Below are 20,549 nucleotides of genomic sequence, written 5' to 3'. Positions count from 1 at the left end.
ATATAGCAATAACCCACACCTGGGTGTGGGTAATGTTGGATTTACCCACGGTTGGTGTGGTTTGGTCACAAGGGCGATGCCCGAGTGGCCAAACAAAGACAACCGTGGGTAAATCCAGCATTACCCACACCCAGGCGTGGGTTATTGCTATTATACAATGACATTATTTAAGAAAAAAAATAATTACTTTTCTTAAATAATGGCATTGTATAATGCCTCCTTGCTGCCCTTCTGCAGCTGTCTGGTATTCTGCGGTAGTTCTGATGTACTGTGCATGCGTATGCCTATGCAGTACATCAGAGCTGTGGGCAAAAGCAAAGGAGAAAGCAAGATCTCCATTGCTTTTTACAAACTGTTTCACTATGTTAAATGGGTTTAACATAGCGAGACAGCTTTAAAAAAAGCAAAAGAGAATCTCTGTTGCTTTTTTTAAAGCTGTCTCACTATGTTAAACTCATCTAACATAGCGAGACAGTTTTGAAAAAAGCAACGGAAAAAGCAAGATCTCCGTTGCTTTTTACAAACTGTCTCGCTATGTTAAACTCGTTTAACATAGCGAGACAGCTTTAAAAAAAGTAACGGAGAATCTCCGTTGCTTTTTTTAAAGCTGTCTCACTATGTTAAACTCGTTTAACATAGCGAGACAGTGTGAAGCAATGGAGATCTTGCGTTCTCCGGTGCTGTAAAAGAAAAGAGTTATAGTAATGGAAAAAGTCTGGGCGACCGGACCTTTTTCCATTACTATAACTCTGATTTACAACGTGCTGACCAATCAGCGTGCATATTTTTGAATATTAATGAGGGGTCGTTATATAATGCAGTATTAAACACAAAGGAAAGAGGTAGTCTCAGAAATTCTCAAAGAATGAAAGATCCCTCCCATCCTGGACCATACAGACTCATAGCAATGTGAAATCATGGTGACAAAACCTTTGCAGCAATTATAGCAGCGAGAATAGTGTGGGTACTCGCGTGAATAATAGGACTTAACCATTGAGGGTTTATCAAGGGAAGGTAAACATTTGACAACATTCTTCTAGTGAAATGAGCACATGAAGCTAAGGAAACTAATAAACTATGTATCTTAATGGATTTTGATGCTGAGAAAGCATTCAACAAAGTGCATTGGTCATATCTTTGGAAGATACTAAATATTATAGGATTTCTCATGGAATTAATACAGCTATTTACAAAAATACACAGTGATGCCACAGCAAGCATAAAGGTTAATGGTAACATGACACCAGAAATAAAAATACAATGGTAAATGACACTGTCATGCCTGCTGTTCCTCCTGCTCTTTGCAATATTTCTGGAACCACTAGCAACTAGAATCAGAAAATCTGAAACAGTCAGCTGGCCAACAGTAGAAAACAGTGCAAGCTAGCAATGCTTCCAGATGATGTTATACTCATTCGAATAAATCAAGATATGGAGATTCCTAAAATGTCTGACATATAATATATGAGATTAAAGCAGATAAAACAAAAATATGGTGTATTAATTCTGCCCAACATATCAACTAGTGCAGAAATATCCTGCTCTATGGGGACATTTCAAAGTGAAATATTTGGGAGCATTGCTATTGAGAAAGTCCCAAGATTCTCTTATAAAAACATAGATAGAGATGCAGGGAAAATATAGAAAAAGACAAAGAGATGGAGGTTGTTGAATATAGACGTGGACCAAAAAATACAAGTCATGAAAATATGCATTGTGCCCCTGATATTTCATTTTGGCCAAGCCTTTTAATATCAACCACACATTAACAAATGGGTAACTATACAAAAAAATAGCCAATTATGTATGGGATGGGCAGCAAGACCCAGAATAAATTGGAAGGTCTGTAGGTTCATGGATGTATACTAGGTCAACAACCACAAGGGTCTTTTTAAGCCTAGTCATGCATCCCAAAAATCTGACAAGTTCTACTGCCCTTGATAAGTGTAAGCAGGGGTTTGGAAGATGAAACTTTCACAAGCATGGGCCTGAGAGATGAACTATTTACAGGCTGCCTGTGTCCATTATAGACAAAGGTGTCAAACCAAGGATAAATTCCCCGTTCCTGTTCAACTGTCCATGTTACACTTTAATTGGATTAGGGAGGAACTCTGCATCACATGGATAGGGAGCCTATTCCGGGGAAGGGATAGTCTCTGGGATACAAATGTCTCTCGCCAGCAGGTCCTATTCATATCACAGGCAAGGTTTAAGTTTTTAGAATGGGTAAATCTAGTGCTGTTTGCTTTATTTATATGCATGAGGTCCATCAGGGTGGGGTCTGACAATGCTTCGTATACTTGTATAGATCTGCCCTCAACAGCTTGTAGGAGACACAATACAGGACTAGAGCTATGAAGCAGTCTGCATAAGACATGTTACTTATGCCCTGTATTCTTTTAGTGATGAACCTCTGTGAACGTTCCAATTGTTGGATGTGTCTGGTTAGATACATAACAAAGGCAGCACTGTACTCAGTGGTAGGTCTGATGAATGCTGAATACAGTGGTACAACAACTTCCTTGGACTTAGATGTCATACCTTTGTTCATAAGTTGCACAATATAGAATGCTTTCCTCACTACTGTAGGCATGTTATGGTCAAAGATTAGATTAGTATCTATACGAGTCCCCAATTCCTTGACTATTGAGTCAAATCTTAGGAGCGTTTTGTTAAAATGAGAGTTAGCAGGGGTGGATGAATTCACAAAGGATACTATTATGCATTTCTTGACATTTAGTTTTCCTCCATTGTACTGAAACAAGTTTTTTGCCCATGCCATCCTTCCTGGAAACATTAGTATGGGTGGAGGATTCTAAGACTACTTCTAATTTGCAATCATTTGCAAATTTGGTCAGCCAGAGGTCCTTGACATTGGCCTTGACTTCAGAGAAGTAAATGTTAAAAAGGATTGATCTCAGGACTGATCCCTGAGGGACTTCACTTGTGAGTGGCCTCTTTGTAGGGGTGGACTCCCCAATTCTAACTTCCTGGGTCCTGTCTGTGAGCCAGATGGCTATCCACTGGGTGACATAAGGGTTTATACCTAACATCTTGAGTTTATCAACATTGCCTGAATAGGGTATTTTGTCAAATGCCTTGGTCAGTTTAAGGTAGGCAGTGTGAGTTGTTTTGCCCTCATCCATTGCTTTATCAATCCTCTCAAAGAAGTCTACCAGTTTGAATAGGCATGATCTACTCTTGATGAAACCAAATTAGGTTGGATCCAGTATTTGGAGGTTTTCTATGTCATTATTGATCATTTCCATGATAATTATTTCCATGACCTTTGCATATGAGACATGTCAGACTTAGGGGTCTATAGTTTCCAAGGTCTGTAGATGACTCACCTTTGTGCAGATGCATGAATGTTGCTGTTGAAGTCTGTTTGCAGACTACAGTTAAACAGTAATTCCAGAGGCCCTGATAGGCCATGTTTCATGCTATTTAGAAGGCATCCTAGGATAGTGTCTGGACCTATTGATGCAGCATTCTTGGCCTTAGAGAAAGCATTGAGGACATGATCCCCTAGTGAGGGCAGGGGGAGTTATAGTTGATGGTATTTCCTAAGGGGAGGTTGAGGGAGAAAGAAGGACAAAGTTAGAGCTGAATTTGTCTGCCAGTAGGCTTACTATCTTCTGGCTCAGTCTAGGTGGCTTTGTTAGCAATGGGCTCTACAAACAATTGTGTAAGGCCTTTGGGGTTGTGGACATAGCTAAAGAATGCCTTGTAGTTGTCCTTGGCCTGGGATGCCAAATTTACCTCAAATTTGGTTTTGGTAGACCTTATATGTCCACTGAGTTGTTTATTTAGTTTAATGAGAGTGCTTTTATCCAGCTGGGTGCTACACTACACCTCCTAATTTTTGCCACAGTTTTTTTCCCTCTGTTATGCAGCCTATTGATGTGAGTCCACCAGGGTGGCTTGTTTTTTGAGTTAGTTCTGTGCCTATTCCTGTTATCCCCCCCCCACACACACACACACACACACACACACACACACACACACACACACACACACTCTGAAGAAGAAGGTATGGGACTCCCCATCTTAGAAAACTACTACATGGCAATGAAACTGCAATTAATATATAAACTGCAAGATGATGAAACCTACAAATCAGATTGGATGAATATGTGTACAGTGGCTAGGAGAAGATCTCAAAACAGGTTAAATATGGGGATGAGGAAGGAATGTGACCAAAAAAGTTGTGGACAGGCAACTGGCTTACTTGAGATAGTTAATAGATCAAAAGCTGAGGGGAACAGTAGGAACGTAATGGAGTTTTGAGCTGAAGCTGGTAGGATTTAATAAATTAAACTTTCTATCAGCCACTAACAGACTACAGGAGTGGAATGACAGAAAAAGGCCCACTCAGTACTGGGAACAGTCACAGCAGGAAAGATATCCAAATAAAAATAAATGATTTAACAAAAAGAGTTGCAGTGCAGTGAACCCAGTGGTGGAATACAGGGGCCTGCTCTCAATCCTGAATAAAATTGACAAAGATACAGCAAAGAAACAATCGGAGCAACTACAAGTAACAATAATATTGATAGAAGACAGAACTGAAGAAGCAAGATCTGATAAGTTAATAAGTAGAATCTATAAAGCATTAAAAGCATGAATAAGAGGAGAATGTGCCTCAAAACTAATAGGTGATGTAAAAAAAACACTAGCTATAACAGGGTTAGAGGAGAGATGACAAAAGATTTGAACTATTCCTCAAAAACTAACAAAGGTAAGGAGATTCCAGATGTTTGGTAAAGACTGGTTGGAAATGTCTCCACAAATATTTCTATACCCCACATAGACTTAGTTAGAGGTTTCATATGGCAGAAGCAGGATGTTGGAGATGCCAGCAGGGACAGGAAGAAAACTGGGGACATATGTTCTGGGGTAGCAAAGGTGTCACAAAGAATTACATGGATAAGTAGAGAGAATACTAGGACAGGAAAACACGGACAATGAAGCAGACTACTTAACCACTGCTGAGACACAACGGCTGGGACTAGCAGGTGAGAACTAGTATCTTCACTGCGGATAGTTTCTATGAAAATAATAACCAAAAACTAGAAATCATTGCAGGAGCCAAAATCTACAGATGTTATAGTATTTAGTTAAAGAAACAAGAAATAGCATTAATGAAGGACAAAAGCAGTAAATATTACAGAAAGAAATGGCTATTGTGGGACAGGATACATGACAAACTCTAGATGAAGATGACAAATATAAGGGGAAAGGGGGCGAAAGCATACCTCTCAACTGTAAACATTTCGCAGAATGCCCATATTTGTGCCTCATATTTTTGGTCTGTTTTTCATTAAATTGTGGCTTTCTGGCAAATGTTTGGCAAGTTGTTAAAGATTAAAGTAAAAAAATAATGACAGACAATCGAGTTTCAGACTTCATACCCTTCAGAAGATTTATGCTAATGCAAAACCTGTTATGTTATCAACTTTTTAAGTTTGTAAGAACAATATTTAAAAGTTGCTCTGATTTTTTAGCCTTTGTTCTCCCCTCTATTTATGGCTTTGTCCAGATTTCTTGTTCTAAGAGGCTGAGAGGTATGGGAGGAAGAGAAGTCAGTAAGATGCCAAACAGGCTTTTTAGGCACTAGGGGAAATGCCAAAAATCAAGTAGTAATAGCAAGAAAAAGGAAAAAAAGACTGGCTCTACAGGAAGTAGATACATAAGAAATTAGCACAAAGAAAAGGAAATGATCTTCTTCTTCTTCTTTCGGCTGCTCCCGTCAGGGGTCACCACAGCAAATCAACTGTTTCCATTTCTTCCTGTCCTCTGCATCTTGCTCTGTCACACCAACCACCTGCATGTCCTCTCGCACCACATCCATAAACCTTATCTTAGGCCTTCCTCTTTTCCTGTTACCTGGTAGTTTCATCCTTAGCATCTTTTTTCCAATATACTCTGCATCCCTCCTCAGCACATGTCCAAACCAACGTAATCTTGCCTCTCTGGCTTTGTCTCCAAACCTTCCAACCTGGGCTGACCCTCTAATATACTTATTCCTAATCCTGTCCATCCTCGTCACACCCAGTGCAAATCTTAACATCTTCAACTCTGCCACGTCAAGTTCTGACTCCTGCCTTTTTGTCAATGCCACTGTCTCCAACCCATATAACATAGCTGGTCTCACTACCCTCTTGTAGACCTTCCTTTTCACTCTCACTGGTACTCGCCTGTCACAAATCACTCCTGACACTCTTCTCCACCCACTCCATCCTGCCTGTACTCTCTTTTCACCTCTCTTCTACACTCACCATTACTCTGAACTGTTGATCCCAAGTACTTAAACTCATCCACCTTCGCCACCTCTACTTCCTGCATCTTCACCATTCCTCTATCCTCCCGCTCATTCACACACATACATTCTGTCTTAGTCCTGCTGACCTTCATTCCTCTTCTCTCTAGAGCATATCTCCACCTCTCCAGGGTCTCCTCCACCTGTTCCCTACTCTCACTACAGATCACAATGTCATCTGCAAACATCATAGTCCACGGGGACTCCTGTCTGATCTCGTCTGTCAACCTGTCCATCACCATTGCAAATAAGAAAGGGCTCAGAGCTGATCCTTGATGTAATCCCACCTCCACCTTAAACACATCCGTCACTCCCACCGCAGACCTCACCGCTGTCACAGTACCCTCGTACGTATCCTGTACCAGTCTTACATACTTCTCTGACACTCCCAACTTCCTCATACAATACCACAACTCCTCTCTAGGCACTCTGTCATATGCTGTCTCTAAATCCACAAAGACACAATGCAACTCCTTCTGACCTTCTCTGTACTTCTCCATCAACACTCTCAGAGCAAACATCGCATCTGTAGCACTCTTTCCTGGCATAAAGCCATACTGCTGATCACTAATCATCACCTCCCTTCTTAACCTAGCTTCCACTACTCTTTCCCATAACTTCATGCTGTGACTGATCAGTTTAATCCCTCTGTAGTTACTACAGCTCTGCACAACACCCTTATTCTTAAAAATCGGTACCAAAACACTTTTTCTCCATTCCTCAGGCATCCTCTCACTTTCCAAGATTTCATTAAACAATCTAGTTAAAAACTCCACTGCCATTTCACCTAAACACCTCCATGCTTTCACAGGTATGTCATCTGGACCAACAGCCTTTCCTTTCTTCATCCTCTTCATAGTTATCCTTACTTCTTCCTTGCTAATCCACTGCACTTCATGATTCACTATCCACACATCATCCAACCTTCTCTCCCTCTCATTCTCTTCATTCATCAACCCCTCAAAGTACTCTTTCCATCTGCTCAACACAAAGAAATGGAAATGATATGAATCTGAAATAAATACTGAATGAAACCCCAGGTTTTGGTTTAGACCTGCTTTATAAAAATAAAAAGGCTAGAAAATTAATATTAACAGATTCAGGCCAATCACCTGAGAAGAAAGTAAACTTTGACAGAGGGGCTATGTGACAACGACTTGTTGGCAATATTAAAAATGATTTTGAAGGGGAAAAATGTAAAATGAAAAGAAAAAAACTTACCTCCTTCTCATGAAAAAAATATTGCTGAGACAGCAGGGCAGATATTATCTTATTCCTCTTCCACTGGACTTCCTGCATAGAAAGGAAGGCCTGGGCCAAATAGTGTTATACTTGAGCAGTCAGAGTTTCAGGCCAAGATTTCCAACATTCATAAAAACGTAAAGCAATACTGACTCATTAGAGTTATAAACCATTTAGTTAACAGTCATACTGATATACAGTGAATTATTTCCATTTACTACTTACATGGGATTTTGTTAATGATATTATTGAAAAAGTCTGCTGAAGTGGTGGAATGTGCAGTAGTAGGTGGAGTTCGAGTTGTGGCAGCCACTTTATGGCTCATGGCTTGTTACAATGAATGGTTATTCGCAGGATGAATCCCTAGAAAGTAAGAAAATTATAGCTCAGCAAGTGTGATGAGAAAAGCAAAATGTGAATTTAGTAGTACATTAGTAACATGTAGTAATATATTAGTACTGGTAGTAATAGAATGAGAAATACTACAGGACTACGTAGTAAATGTCTGTAACACATCCGTAAATTAAATGGGACTAGAGCTCCCGTTCCAGGGACCTAAATATAGCCTGCGACTTGAATAGGACTTGCTGGATGGACAGATCTGTCTCCCAGAAACTGCCGCATCTTTGGAATAGACTGCCAATTCATGTAAAGTAGAGCAGCTCTATGACACTGTTCAGAGGAAACCTGGATGCGTGAATGGGGCATCATAAATTCTTACCAAGGATAGTGCCCACAACCCTCCTCGACATGGGCAGTCATTATTAAATAGAATCCTGGGTATTGAATACTGTATCTATCGTATTACACTGGGATGAAATGGCAAGGCTTGAAATGACCTCCGGGTCGATATCCTAGTAACCTCCTATGATTCTATGCACTTCAGGTGCTTAAGAACCACAAAGATGGGTGTCACATTATCAGTACATAAGGAAAACATACTTCACTAAAACCTAATATAAATGTTAAAAGTTACCAAAGAGCTATAAACTCAGCATTTCACTTTCAATTTGCAGATGGTTCATCTAAACATTTGTATTGCTGATCACGTGGCAGCTATAAGAGCTGATCTGATTGAAAACAGGAGCTGCTACTGAAGGGATGTGTTAAAAAGTTAACAAAGCAGATTGTTATTGGTGCCTTCACAGATGAATATCTGCCAGCTTGAGAAATGGCCCGATTTAGACACTGGAAGATGCTGATGGCTGTTGGGGATGGTTGCAGGCTGAGAGAGACACTTAATGATCTAACAAGGGACATTACTTTGTACTTGCTCAACTATCAGCAGCTCAGCAGGTGACTTTGACTTTGGTGCTAAAAGACCAAAGGGCTGTGGGTTCACTTCCTATCCCCGATGACTGTATTGTTTTTCATTTACTGACATTGCAGTGCAGTGCAGCATTGGGGGGGGGGGGTGCTGCACTCCTGAGTGCCCCATCCTTTAAGATGTTAAAGTGATGCATCACCTGAATGAGTTGGTGGAACAGACAGATGTAAAAGATCGCACAGCAGTTATTGAAAAAGAGTAGGAGAATCTGCCTCACGTCCTGGCCAAATTTCTTCTAGTATAAATAGCACCACAGGTCTCCTCTGAAAAAAGGCCACCAGCCTCATAGCACTAACATAGTAAAAATTTAGGGAATAACCTCACTTAGTCAAAATTATTTGTAGCCCTTAGTATTCTACTGTTTCTGCTCTCTTCATTGCTAACATTTCCCTCCATACTTTTATATACTGTTTATTCTTTGGTTGGACCACATTTACCTCACCTATAACAAATGTGTTATCCATTGTATACTCTGAATCCTACTTCTTTCTAAACCTTCCTGTAAATATGTATATATTTTTTCATATCTCCATTTATTATTTATTTACTATTTGTTCACTGGGTAAGTGGACTGGTCTATTGATCCTTTTCAGCCATGACCTAAGCTGAAAAAAGCAAAAAAAAAAACACATCACAGTCTTTTAATCAACAGTATTTTATACAAAATGAATACATAGCAAAACTCAGAACATAATGGTAACACTGAAAGCAGACAGGATAAGATTAAAAGATCCAGTCAGAGTGCAGTGAGAAAAAATATATACAAAATGCAAGCTAAGATATACATAAAATACAGTGCAATCATACATATAATAAACTTCTATATGCATGCAAAATATCTGTATACAAAATGACACATTAAGAGGCTGAGAAGAGTTTACTGAATGTATTCTATAATTCATGATATGGGATGGCAAGTTACCTAACCATAGTGACATCACGTTATGTTACGCCACTAAACTGTATCATTATTACCTCACAGTACTTAGATCACATTTTGTTTCTTGGCTGGCATGTCTTCTGTATGAGGTCAACACATTGTCCCTGTATCCACAAGGATTTTACCCTGATGTTCTGATTCCCTCCAGCATTATAGTGATGCATCAGCCTGTAGCTGTGCAAGTGAGGTGTGTGTTTGTGTGTGTGTGTGTGTGTGTGTGTGTGTGTGTGTGTGTGTGTGTGTGTGTGTGTGTGTGTGTGTGTGTGTGTGTGTGTGTGTGTGTTAGTAGGTTTGTTAGATATAGCATGTCTGTCTTCAAACACAGAATGGCTACGACTAATTAGAGGTTTAAGAAGAAAATTCATGCAAACAACTAGTAGAACAAGTAAGACTTTTATAAAGAAAATGTGCTTCTTTGACAAAAGTCAATAGTTTCTCTACTACTGGCAGGACTGGAAAGCATAGTTTTGGAAAATGCTTATTCCGAGAAAATGTTGCGGAACTGTAACAAATGGGCTAGTTTCTCAGCACTGCCTAGAACAGTAATACTGATGTCCATGCTAGTGCGCTTTACATTTCAAGGTTGCACTCTGTTATCCACATGTTTTATTTATTTTTATTTTAGCTGAGTTGGTGGGCTGGTCCTGGGACTCTTTTTTAGCCATGAACAAAACACAATGACAAAAATGCAGTAATCAGAAACATGGTATAACGAGCATTAACAAAACTGTATAAGGTCCATGGCATACAGGGATAAAGTCCCTGACCAAACTGCAGGTGACCCAAGTCTGAATAATGGCTCAGATGCCTGTGGGAGTTGGCAGGGAAGGATAGGATTGAACAACCACTACACATTACATTTGTCCTCCAGCATGATTTTCTCTTACTAGTATCAGGAAAATAAATTTTAAACACATCACAGTGCTTATCGTTCGGGTGAGCTCTGGTGAAGACAATTATTAAAATGAGTTATATAAAAACAGGCAAAGATGTCTCCCTTCTGGTCTGAGTGTCTGTGCATATGTTTAATTGGAAGAGGGACTAGGGATGTGAGGCTGAAAAAAAGGGAAAGGTAAAAGTGATGAACCCTAAGGCAAGACCTGGGTCAGAACATAATGATGGAAGAATACAAGAATGTTGGTAAAGGCAACACAAGGCAACATTGTAGCTTTTCTGCATTTAGTACTTTAACTGAGCATGCAGTGCAGTTATGCCTCATGATTTGGGAATGTTAAGATCCACATAAAAAGAAGGACTGTACATGGCCTTTTAGTACTTAATAGCAGTGTAGCAGCAGTGGTCTATACACTAAGCATTCAGGGCTATTGACATTACAACACTGGCAGGAATGCAGCAGCTTTTCTTGTCTGCCTAGACACATGCATATGCACAATATTTGTGAAAATTAAACAAGCCTTGCAGTACCAATTGCTGTCAGTGTGACATCACTTCCAAGCCTTAGCTTTGCAGTTATGCTGCACATATACCAGTATTGCCTTGTTTAGAATATGGTCACTCTCTGCATACCAGCACTACCTTACCCTGCATAGGTACATGTGTCATCTCCATATACCAGCATTGCTTTACCATGCATAGCTACCTGCTCTGTTTTTGTATATCAGCATTAGTGTACCCTGCATAAGTACCTGCATGGTTTTGTATCAGCATTACTTTGCCCTTTCAAGGTACCTATGCCATTTTTGTATACTAGCATTACATTATCTATATAAGCATCTGTTCCATTTTTGAATACCAACATTAACTTACCCTGCATAGGCATCTCTGTATAGCAATAAACCTTACCCTGGATAGGTATCTGCACTACTTTTCTATATCAACATTACCCAACGCTGCACAGGCAACTGGTCTGGTTATCTGTATACCAAGACTACTTTATCATGCACAGGCTGTCTTACCCTCAATAAGAAGCTGTGTTGTTTTTGTATACCAGCAATATTTTAAACAGAACAGGTACCTCTGTGGCATCTCTGTATTCCAGCACTACATTACCCTGTACCTCATCTACATAATCTCTGTATACCACCACAGTTTTACCCTACATAGCTCTCTGCACCATTGCTCAATAGTAGCACAACCTTACCCTGTATAGCTGTATACCCACATCATCTCTGCATACTAAAACTGCCTTACCCTGCATACCTACCTGCACCATCTCTGTATACCAGCACTGCCTTACCCTGCATACCTACCTCCACTATCTCTGTATACCAGCACTGCCTTACCCTGCATACCTACCTGTACCATCTCTGTATACCAGCACTGCCTTACCCTGCATACCTACCTGGACCATCTCTGTATACCTGCACTGCCTTACTGTACACACCTATCTGGACCATCTCTGTATACCAGCACTGCCTTACCCTGCATACCTACCTCCACCATCTCTGTATACCAGCACTGCCTTACCCTGCATACCTACCTGTACCATCTCTGTATACCTGGACTGCCTTACACTGCATACCTACCTGGACCATCTCTGTATACATGCACTGCCTTACCCTGCACACCTACTTGGACCATCTTTGTATACCAGCACTGCCTTACCCTGCATACCTACCTGTGCCATCTCTGTATACCAGCACTGCCTTACCCTGCATACCTACCTGTACCATCTCTGTATACCAACACTGCCTTACACTGCATACCTACCTGCACCATCTCTGTATAACAGCACTGCCTTACCCTGCATATCTACCTGCACTATCTCTGTATACCAGCACTGCCTTACCCTGCACACCTATCTGTACCATCTCTGTATATCAGCACTGCCTTACCCTGCATACCTACTTCCACCATCTCTGTATACCAGCACTGCCTTACCCTCCATACATACCTGCACCATCTCTGTATACCAGCACTGCCTTACTCTGCATATCTACCTGCATTATCTCTGTATACCAGCACTGCCTTACCTTGCACACCTACCTGCACCATCTCTGTATATCAGCAATGCCTTACCCTGCATATTTACCTGTACCATCTCTGTATACCAGCACTGCCTTACCCTACATACCTACCTGCACCATCTCTGTATACCAGCACTGCTTTATCCTACATACCTACCAGTACCATCTCTGTATACCAGCACTGCCTTACCCTGCACACCTACCTGCACTATCTCTGTATATCAGCACTGCCTTACCCTGCTTACCTACCTGTACATCTCTGTATACCAACACTGCCTTATGCTGCATTCCTACCTGCACCATCTCTGTATACCAGCACTGCCTTACCCTACATACCTACCAGTACTATCTCTGTATATCAACAATGCCTTACCCTGCTTACCTACCAGTACTATCTCTGTATATCAACAATGCCTTCCCCTGCATACCTACCTGCACCATCTCTGTATGGCAGCACTGCCTTACCCTGCATACCTACCTCCACTATCTCTGTATACCAACACTGCCTTACCCTGCATACCTACCTGCACCATCACTGTATACCAACACTGCCTTAGCCTGTATACCTACCTGCACCATCTCTGTATACCAGCACGGTCTTACCCTGCATACCTACCTGCACCATCTCTGTATATCAGCACTGCCTTACCCTGCATACCTACCTGTACCATCTCTGTATATTGTCTTACCCTGCATACCTACCAGTACTATCTCTGTATATCAACAATGCCTTACCCTGCATACCTGCCTGCACCATCTCTGTATAGCAGCACTGCCTTACCCTGCATACCTACCTCCACTATCTCTGTATACTAACACTGCCTTACCCTGCATACCTACCTGCACCATCACTGTATACCAACACTGCCTTACCCTGTATACCTACCTGCACTATCTCTGTATACCAGCACTGCCTTACCCTGCATACCTACCTCCACTATCTCTGTATACTAACACTGCCTTACCCTGCACACCTATCTGCACCATCTCTGTATATCAGCACTGCCTTACCCTGCATACCTACCTGTACCATCTCTGTATACCAGCACTGCCTTACCCTGCATACCTAGATCCACTGTCTCTGTATACCAGCATTGTCTTACTCTGCATACGTACCTGCACCATCTCTGTATACCAGCACTGCCTTACCTTGCATATCTACCTGCACCATCTCTGTATACCAGCACTGCCTTACCTTGCATACCTACCTGCACCATCTCTGTATACCAGAACTGCCTTACCTTGCATACCTACCTGTGCCACTTCTGTATGCCAACACTGCCTTACCCTGCATACCTACCTGTACCTTTTCTGTAAACCACAATTTCCTCTCTACACCTGCATAAGAAGCGTGTTGCTTTTGTATACCAGCACTATCTTAAGCTGAGTGCGTATCTGTACCATCTCTGTATACCTGTATATCTGCTCCTCGCATGGGTAACTATGCCATTTCTGTGTACAAGACTCATGACTGGCAGGTTGTATGTCACTGCTGGTGATGTACTTAGTACATGTAGGGCACAATACTGTACATGTAGGGCACAATACTGTTGAGAATATTTTTATGAAGGGATGCCTCGCCACTCATTATAGAAAGTATAACACAGGCAACCAAGAATGCTAAGAGTGGATCTGTTACAGTACCCTGTCACACTAAATACGTAGCTGTGCATGGTGTGTGCTCAGGCAGCGCTGTACTTCATTTAGTAAGAACTCGCAATTGATGGTGCAGTTTTTATGCTGCTTTTCCTTCTTCTGCAGGTATTCAAAAATGCAGGGATGGTGGAGATGGAATTTTTGACGTCTGTCTATGCTCCTGTCTAAAATCCACTCACTGAATTTTGTGTTACAAGATAACATGCACACAACAAAATAACAATAAATAAAGTATGCATATTCATCCTAGTATCACTTGCCTGTACTCGCCACTGCCGCCTTTAGAAAAATGTTAGATGGTTACCAGTAAATGAGAGAACAACTCTCTACTAGTTAGTACCTCACGTTTCAAAACGATCAGTCAAAACTGTTGTCCTCTCCAAAAATCTGAGCTTCTCATTTGGTATCAGAACTCCTTTTGAAACGGTCACAATTATTTAATAACTCTGGTTCACCCCTCTTTCAAGACATCCAGAAGGAAAAAAGCACTAACAAAATATGACCCAACAGCTTGGAATCACCTTCCCCCTGAGGTAAGGAGACAACAGACTCTGTCTACCTTTAAGAAGGTACTAAAGGAACACCTAACCAAGGAAGCAGCCAGCACATGTTTTCTGGATGATGGCTAATTATGTTCCTCAGTCTTTGCTACCTTCTGTGAATAAAGTGATTGCAAAATCTAGGTACTACTCATATCTCTCAACTGTCCAGACTTTTGCTTCATATTTTTGTTCAACTTCTCATAAAATTTGAGGTTTTCTGGCAAATAATTTAGAACTGAAGTCACTAAATAATGACTGACATATGTTTGCCAGACTTTATAGCCCTCAGAAAATGCATGCTAACAGAAAATGTTTTATTCTAGCAACTTTCTAAGTTTGTAAGAGCGATACTTCTCTTCCTACGTTTTGCGTCTTTGTCCCTCCATTATTTTTGGCTTTGTCCGGATTTCTTGTGCTAAGAGGTTGAGAGAGGTGTGATATTACTGTATATTCTGAAAGATGCTGTAGTTCTTATATGTTTCCATGCACAATATGTTTCCTTTATAAATATGCTACTATTTCTTTTAGTGTAATATTTCATTAGTCTGTGCTTACTTCATTGCTGCAATACAACAATCTGTATTTATTTTGCAAAATGGGCCAGGGTCATGGTCAAAAAGGGTCTGGTGACCAGTTTGCTTACCCGATTATTAAACTGTAAATAAATAAATAAACTAAGAACCTCATGGTAGTTTCTAACACTTATCTACTTCAGCACTGCTACTGTTAGATACAAAAATCTGCAAAAGCAACAGAGACCTCCAAAGCAGACATCCAAGCAACCTCCACCCCCCAACACAAACCATGAAACACATACTTCACAAAACCAGTGTGCAATGCAATCACAGCCCTTAAGACAAAATAACATACATACCCAACACACTAGTAATAGGTGACTCTATAGTAAGGCACACTGACATCCCACTCACTAGGCTGAACAAGGAGAAGGTTACTGTTAGCTGCCTGTCGGGTTCCAGGCTCCGCCACATAACACAAGCACTCAGGTCACTCCAGAACAAGTACAAATATGACTCTGTCATTGTCCATGTTGGTGTGAATGACCTGAGTCATACCTCCCTGGACTACATGAGAAGAGACATGGAGGAGCTCTCTGATCACGTAGCCCAGGCCGGTATGACCCTGACCCTGAATAGCATCCTGCCCTCACCAGAAATGATACCACGGTATAGAGAAAACATTATCAATCTCAACAACTGGCTAAGCTTCTGGTGTCATTCAAAGGGGATCCAGTGTCTGTCAGCCTGGAATAACAAAGCCACGCTGCTTCGCTAGAGATGGCTTGCACCTGTCACCCTTAGGCTTTCGAATACTGGGCAAGGCTCTTGCCACCCCCATAGTGCCTTTTTTAGGCAAGGCTCAAAAGACAAACTCACCGCCTTAAATAGTGCAAGTAACAAAAAACTGAGGGTAATGCTTCTCAATGCCAGAAGTCTAAACCTCAAAATGCATGCACTCGAGGCACTCCTCAGTATGGAGAAAATCAATATATGTGCAATAACAGAAACCTGGTTTAAGGCTCCAGAGAGCACCCCAGCACTACCAGGCTACAACTCATACCATACATTTCGGCCACAAAACCCGGACTGAAATACAAAAGGCGGGGGCGTATCCATATTCATCAAGGATACTCACACCTCCAGGTTACTGGCACAGCACAATGCTTCAGAGATCATCCACGTGCAACTAACAATGGGCAAAACTGCTATTCATATTATAGCTTGCTACAGATCATCCACCATGTCCCAGGACCCGCACTCCGCAATCCTGGAAACACTGGGAAACATAAAGGTCCTACCAAACACCCTGATATTGGGTGATTTCAATTACCCAAACATTAACTGGGAGAACTACTCAAGTACAAACTCCCTTGCCCAACATTTCCTAGAATTTATAAACTCAAACACCCTGAATCAACTGATCAACACCCCCACCAGAGGTGACAACATATTGGACCTGGTCATCAACAACATGGGTGACCGGTGTTCTACACCGGATGTCAACCCCTCGTTGGTTAGATCTGACCATAAACTAATCACTCTGGATATCCACATTCTGACACCACCCCCAGTCAAAGAAACCACCGTGAAAAACTTTTCAAAAGCAAACTTTACTTTACTTAAGACCGAAGCGGGAAGTTTCAAAGCCCCCATGCTAAAGGATAATGCTGTCTAAGCTGCAAAATCCTTTACTAATGCACTCTATGGGCACCTACAAGAATGCATGGATCGTGCTATCCCAAACAAAACCAAGACTCACTCCTCCAAGAAAAGGAAACTAGTTTGGTGGACCCCTGCCATAAACAAGCTATACAATAGAAGGAGGAAACTAGTACAGAAAATAGTAAAATCCCAAGAAGGGAAGACATCCCTGATCAGTATCAGCAAGAAACTACGTTCCCTCATAAAATCATCCAAGGCTAGCTTCGAAAGAAAAACTGCCATGGACTCCAAAGATAACTACAAGCCATTCTTTAGCTATGTCAAGAATCTAAGTGGCAATTCTCAGATCTGCTCGGAGATAATGCAGAATGGCACAAAACACACTGAACCGACCGATATAGCCAACATCCTGGCAGACAGGTTCAGTGCAAACTTCACCCCCCTCTCACCCTCAAAAGGGCCCATAACTATACCAGAAGAATGTAGTGCCCCTTAAATCACAGACACTCAGGTTAAAACAGCCCTCTCCAAAGCCAAAAACACAGCATCAATGGGACTGGACGGTGTCCCAGGCTGCGTCCTACACGAGCTCAAAGATGAACTAACCCTTCATTTAAACACACTGTTTAAACTTAGCCTCTCCACAGGCTATGTGCCCACAGAGTGGTGCACAGCAACAGTTATTCCACTCCACAAAGGTGGAGCCACAACGGACACCGGGAACTATCGCCCTATAAGCCTGACTAGCTTGGTCTGCAAAGCTATGGAGTGCATCATCATAGATCTCATTAACAGAGACATTGGGAACCTCCAAACACTGGACCCTACCCAGTTCAGCTTTGTTAAGGGCAGATCATGCCTCCTAAACCTAGTGGACTTCTTTGACACAGTTACCAAGGCTATAGATGAGGGAAAGGTGGTCCACACAGCCTACCTAGACCTCGCAAACGCCTTCAACACCATTCCCCACTCAGGTATTATAGACAAGCTCACCAGCCTGAACATAAACCCCTACGTCACAAGACTGGTTGCCAACGGGCTCATGGACAGAAACCACATGGTAAGAGTTGCGGGAGCTAGGTCTGACTCTAAACCGGTTACAAGTGGTGTTCCCCAGGGCTCAGTCCTAGGACCCCTCCAGTTCGGCATATACTTCTCAAAGGTACAGGCAAGCACAGGAGGACTATGGCTGACCAAGTTCACAGACGACTGCAAACTGGGGGCTATAACTGACTCTCCGGCTGACACAGACATCCTCCAAAAGAGTCTCACTGAGCAGATACCTGGTGTCAAAACCATGGCCTCAAGCTAAATGCCAAAAAGTGCATAGTCATCCCCTTTGGAAAAAATAAAGTACCCACAAACTATCATAGGTGGTAGCCCCCTAAATACGGAAGATGTAATAAGGGCTCTGAGGACCCAAGTAGATAGCAACTTCTCCTTTGATAATCACATTGCCAAAGTGGTTAGAAAATCCTTCTATGTGGCCCACCTAATCACAAAAGGGTTTGCATCCAGATCGAAAGAGGTCATCGGGCCCCTCTATGCATCGCTCATCAGACCCATCATAGAGTACAATGCCCCATTTGGGATGTACCTTACAAGACACCTGCAATAACTGGAAAGACCTTAGAAGTACCTCACCAAGAGGATCACTGGCTTCAAGCAGATGCCCTATGCAGCTCGACTGAAGAAACTCCAGCTGTACTCAGTTGCATACCGCCTACTCAGAGGTGATCTCTGCCTGACATACAAGGCCATGTCCAACCCAGAATTGATGGACATGCTCCACCTAAAGAAAACCATATCCCCTCGAGCCACATGCTCAAGGGATCTAAACCTCACCACAACAATAAATAGGACATGCTGGAGGGATAGATTCCTGTCCCAGAGACTTCCCATGCTCTGGAACATGATTCCAATCTACATTAGGCAGAGTTCCTTGCTAACCCTCTTCAAGAAAACCCTTGATGAGTGGATGGGAAACAGAAAGTTTACCCCAGGGATCACTTCAATGGCTCTGCTGGACAGAGGCACAGGGAACTCATTTCCTCCTAACTGTCTCTGATTTTGCAGAACATCCCTCATTTGCATTCATACGTTTTCCCTGTTCTCATAAAAGTTTTGATTTTCTGGTAATCAATGAGATTAAAGCCAGTCGTTAATGCCAGACATTAGACTTTCATATTTCTTATTGTTCAGTTAATGCATGTTGGAACAGCACCCTCTATTAACTCTATAAATTAATTAAAGTAATATCTACTTTGTCCGGATTTCTTGAGTAAAGAGCTTGAAAGGTATGGATGCAGTGATTTTTATCATCTGTTAAGTACACTGTAAATCATTAAAATGAAGAGTTACCAGTGCTTATATATTTGTTGCAGTGCCTTGGCATTCATGAAATCGTGGCTTTTACTACAATTCAAATGCCAAAATGAAGCGAGTTTGAGAACTTGCACAGCTCTTTTGCTGCAAGAGTGACACAGTGTAGAAAACAGTGCTATGCTATCCTCTGCTGGATTTAAGAGAAAATGCATGCTATGACATTTCCCTGATAGCCTATCTCAAATTTGTTTAGTGGGGCAAACATGCATCATGGTTATACATCCATAAAATGTAAATATAATACATAATGTCACATTGCATTATTTGATAATATTTATCCTGATTCATGGTTGAATTGTTAAATCACTGACTTGTCTTGAATATTCGTCTTTTGCACACCATATTACTAATACCATCTGTCCTCTATTTCACTGCATTTTGTACTTGCTCACCTGAGTCATGGATGAAAAATGGTCCTTGACCAACCTCAATTACTTGGTTAAAAAAACAATCACACAAATAAAAAGAAGGACATCACATGCGAACTTGGATGGACGGAATTACAGAAGAGATTAATATAAATTTGAAATAATTTAAAGAAGCAGTTGACGGACAACCCCAGAAATGATCCAAATGAACAAACAACAACAAAACTTTTTTACAGACATTCTGATGATAGAAATTATGTGCACAGTGGATGCTGAGTTCTAAAATGTATGTAGAAAATAAGGGCTAAAAGCATGAAAATTTCTGCACAGTGGAGACTTGCTATGCAACACCAGAGGATGCCTTCATAATTAATAATATTTATAAGTAGTTACTAGGCATGCAGTCCAGGAGACAGTTGAGTAGCCTAGCCGAATTTCCAATTGCCTCAAAGTATTGTCTGGTTAAGTCACTTGCTCAAGGTCCTACCGTAGGGAAATGAAGACTGAGGGAATTAAACCCTGTACCACAGGAAGCAGCTAATTAACATGTCATATCCTTAATCCTTTCCACAAACTAAAAGTCATTTAAACTAAAGCATAGTCACCTAACCAGATCAATAAATCAATGAACATTTAATTCCTTCTGTAAACTCACCACAA

At 41.4% G+C, this 20,549-nt stretch overlaps 1 protein-coding gene across 5 annotated transcripts in view; it reads right to left on the bottom strand.

The window, feature by feature from the left end:
* The window catches only part of LOC122791593 (synaptotagmin-2-like), a 535,724-nt gene that overhangs the window by 284,388 nt on the left and 230,787 nt on the right, over positions 1-20,549 (bottom strand). For 3 of the 5 annotated variants that reach the window (XM_044059368.1, XM_044059370.1, XM_044059369.1), the window contains exon 2: positions 7,790-7,927. The exons of the other annotated variants lie outside the window; for them this stretch is intronic. In XM_044059368.1, the coding sequence (XP_043915303.1) occupies positions 7,790-7,889 (100 nt within the window). In that variant the 5' untranslated portion in view covers positions 7,890-7,927. The remainder of the gene's footprint in view (positions 1-7,789; positions 7,928-20,549) is intronic. 5 annotated transcript variants of the gene reach the window in all.

The sequence above is a fragment of the Protopterus annectens genome, chromosome 17.part0 (genome assembly GCF_019279795.1).
Source record: "Protopterus annectens isolate FY-2018-M chromosome 17.part0, PAN1.0, whole genome shotgun sequence".
Lineage (NCBI taxonomy): Eukaryota > Metazoa > Chordata > Ceratodontiformes > Protopteridae > Protopterus > Protopterus annectens.
This window is presented reverse-complemented; position numbering and strand designations above follow the sequence as displayed.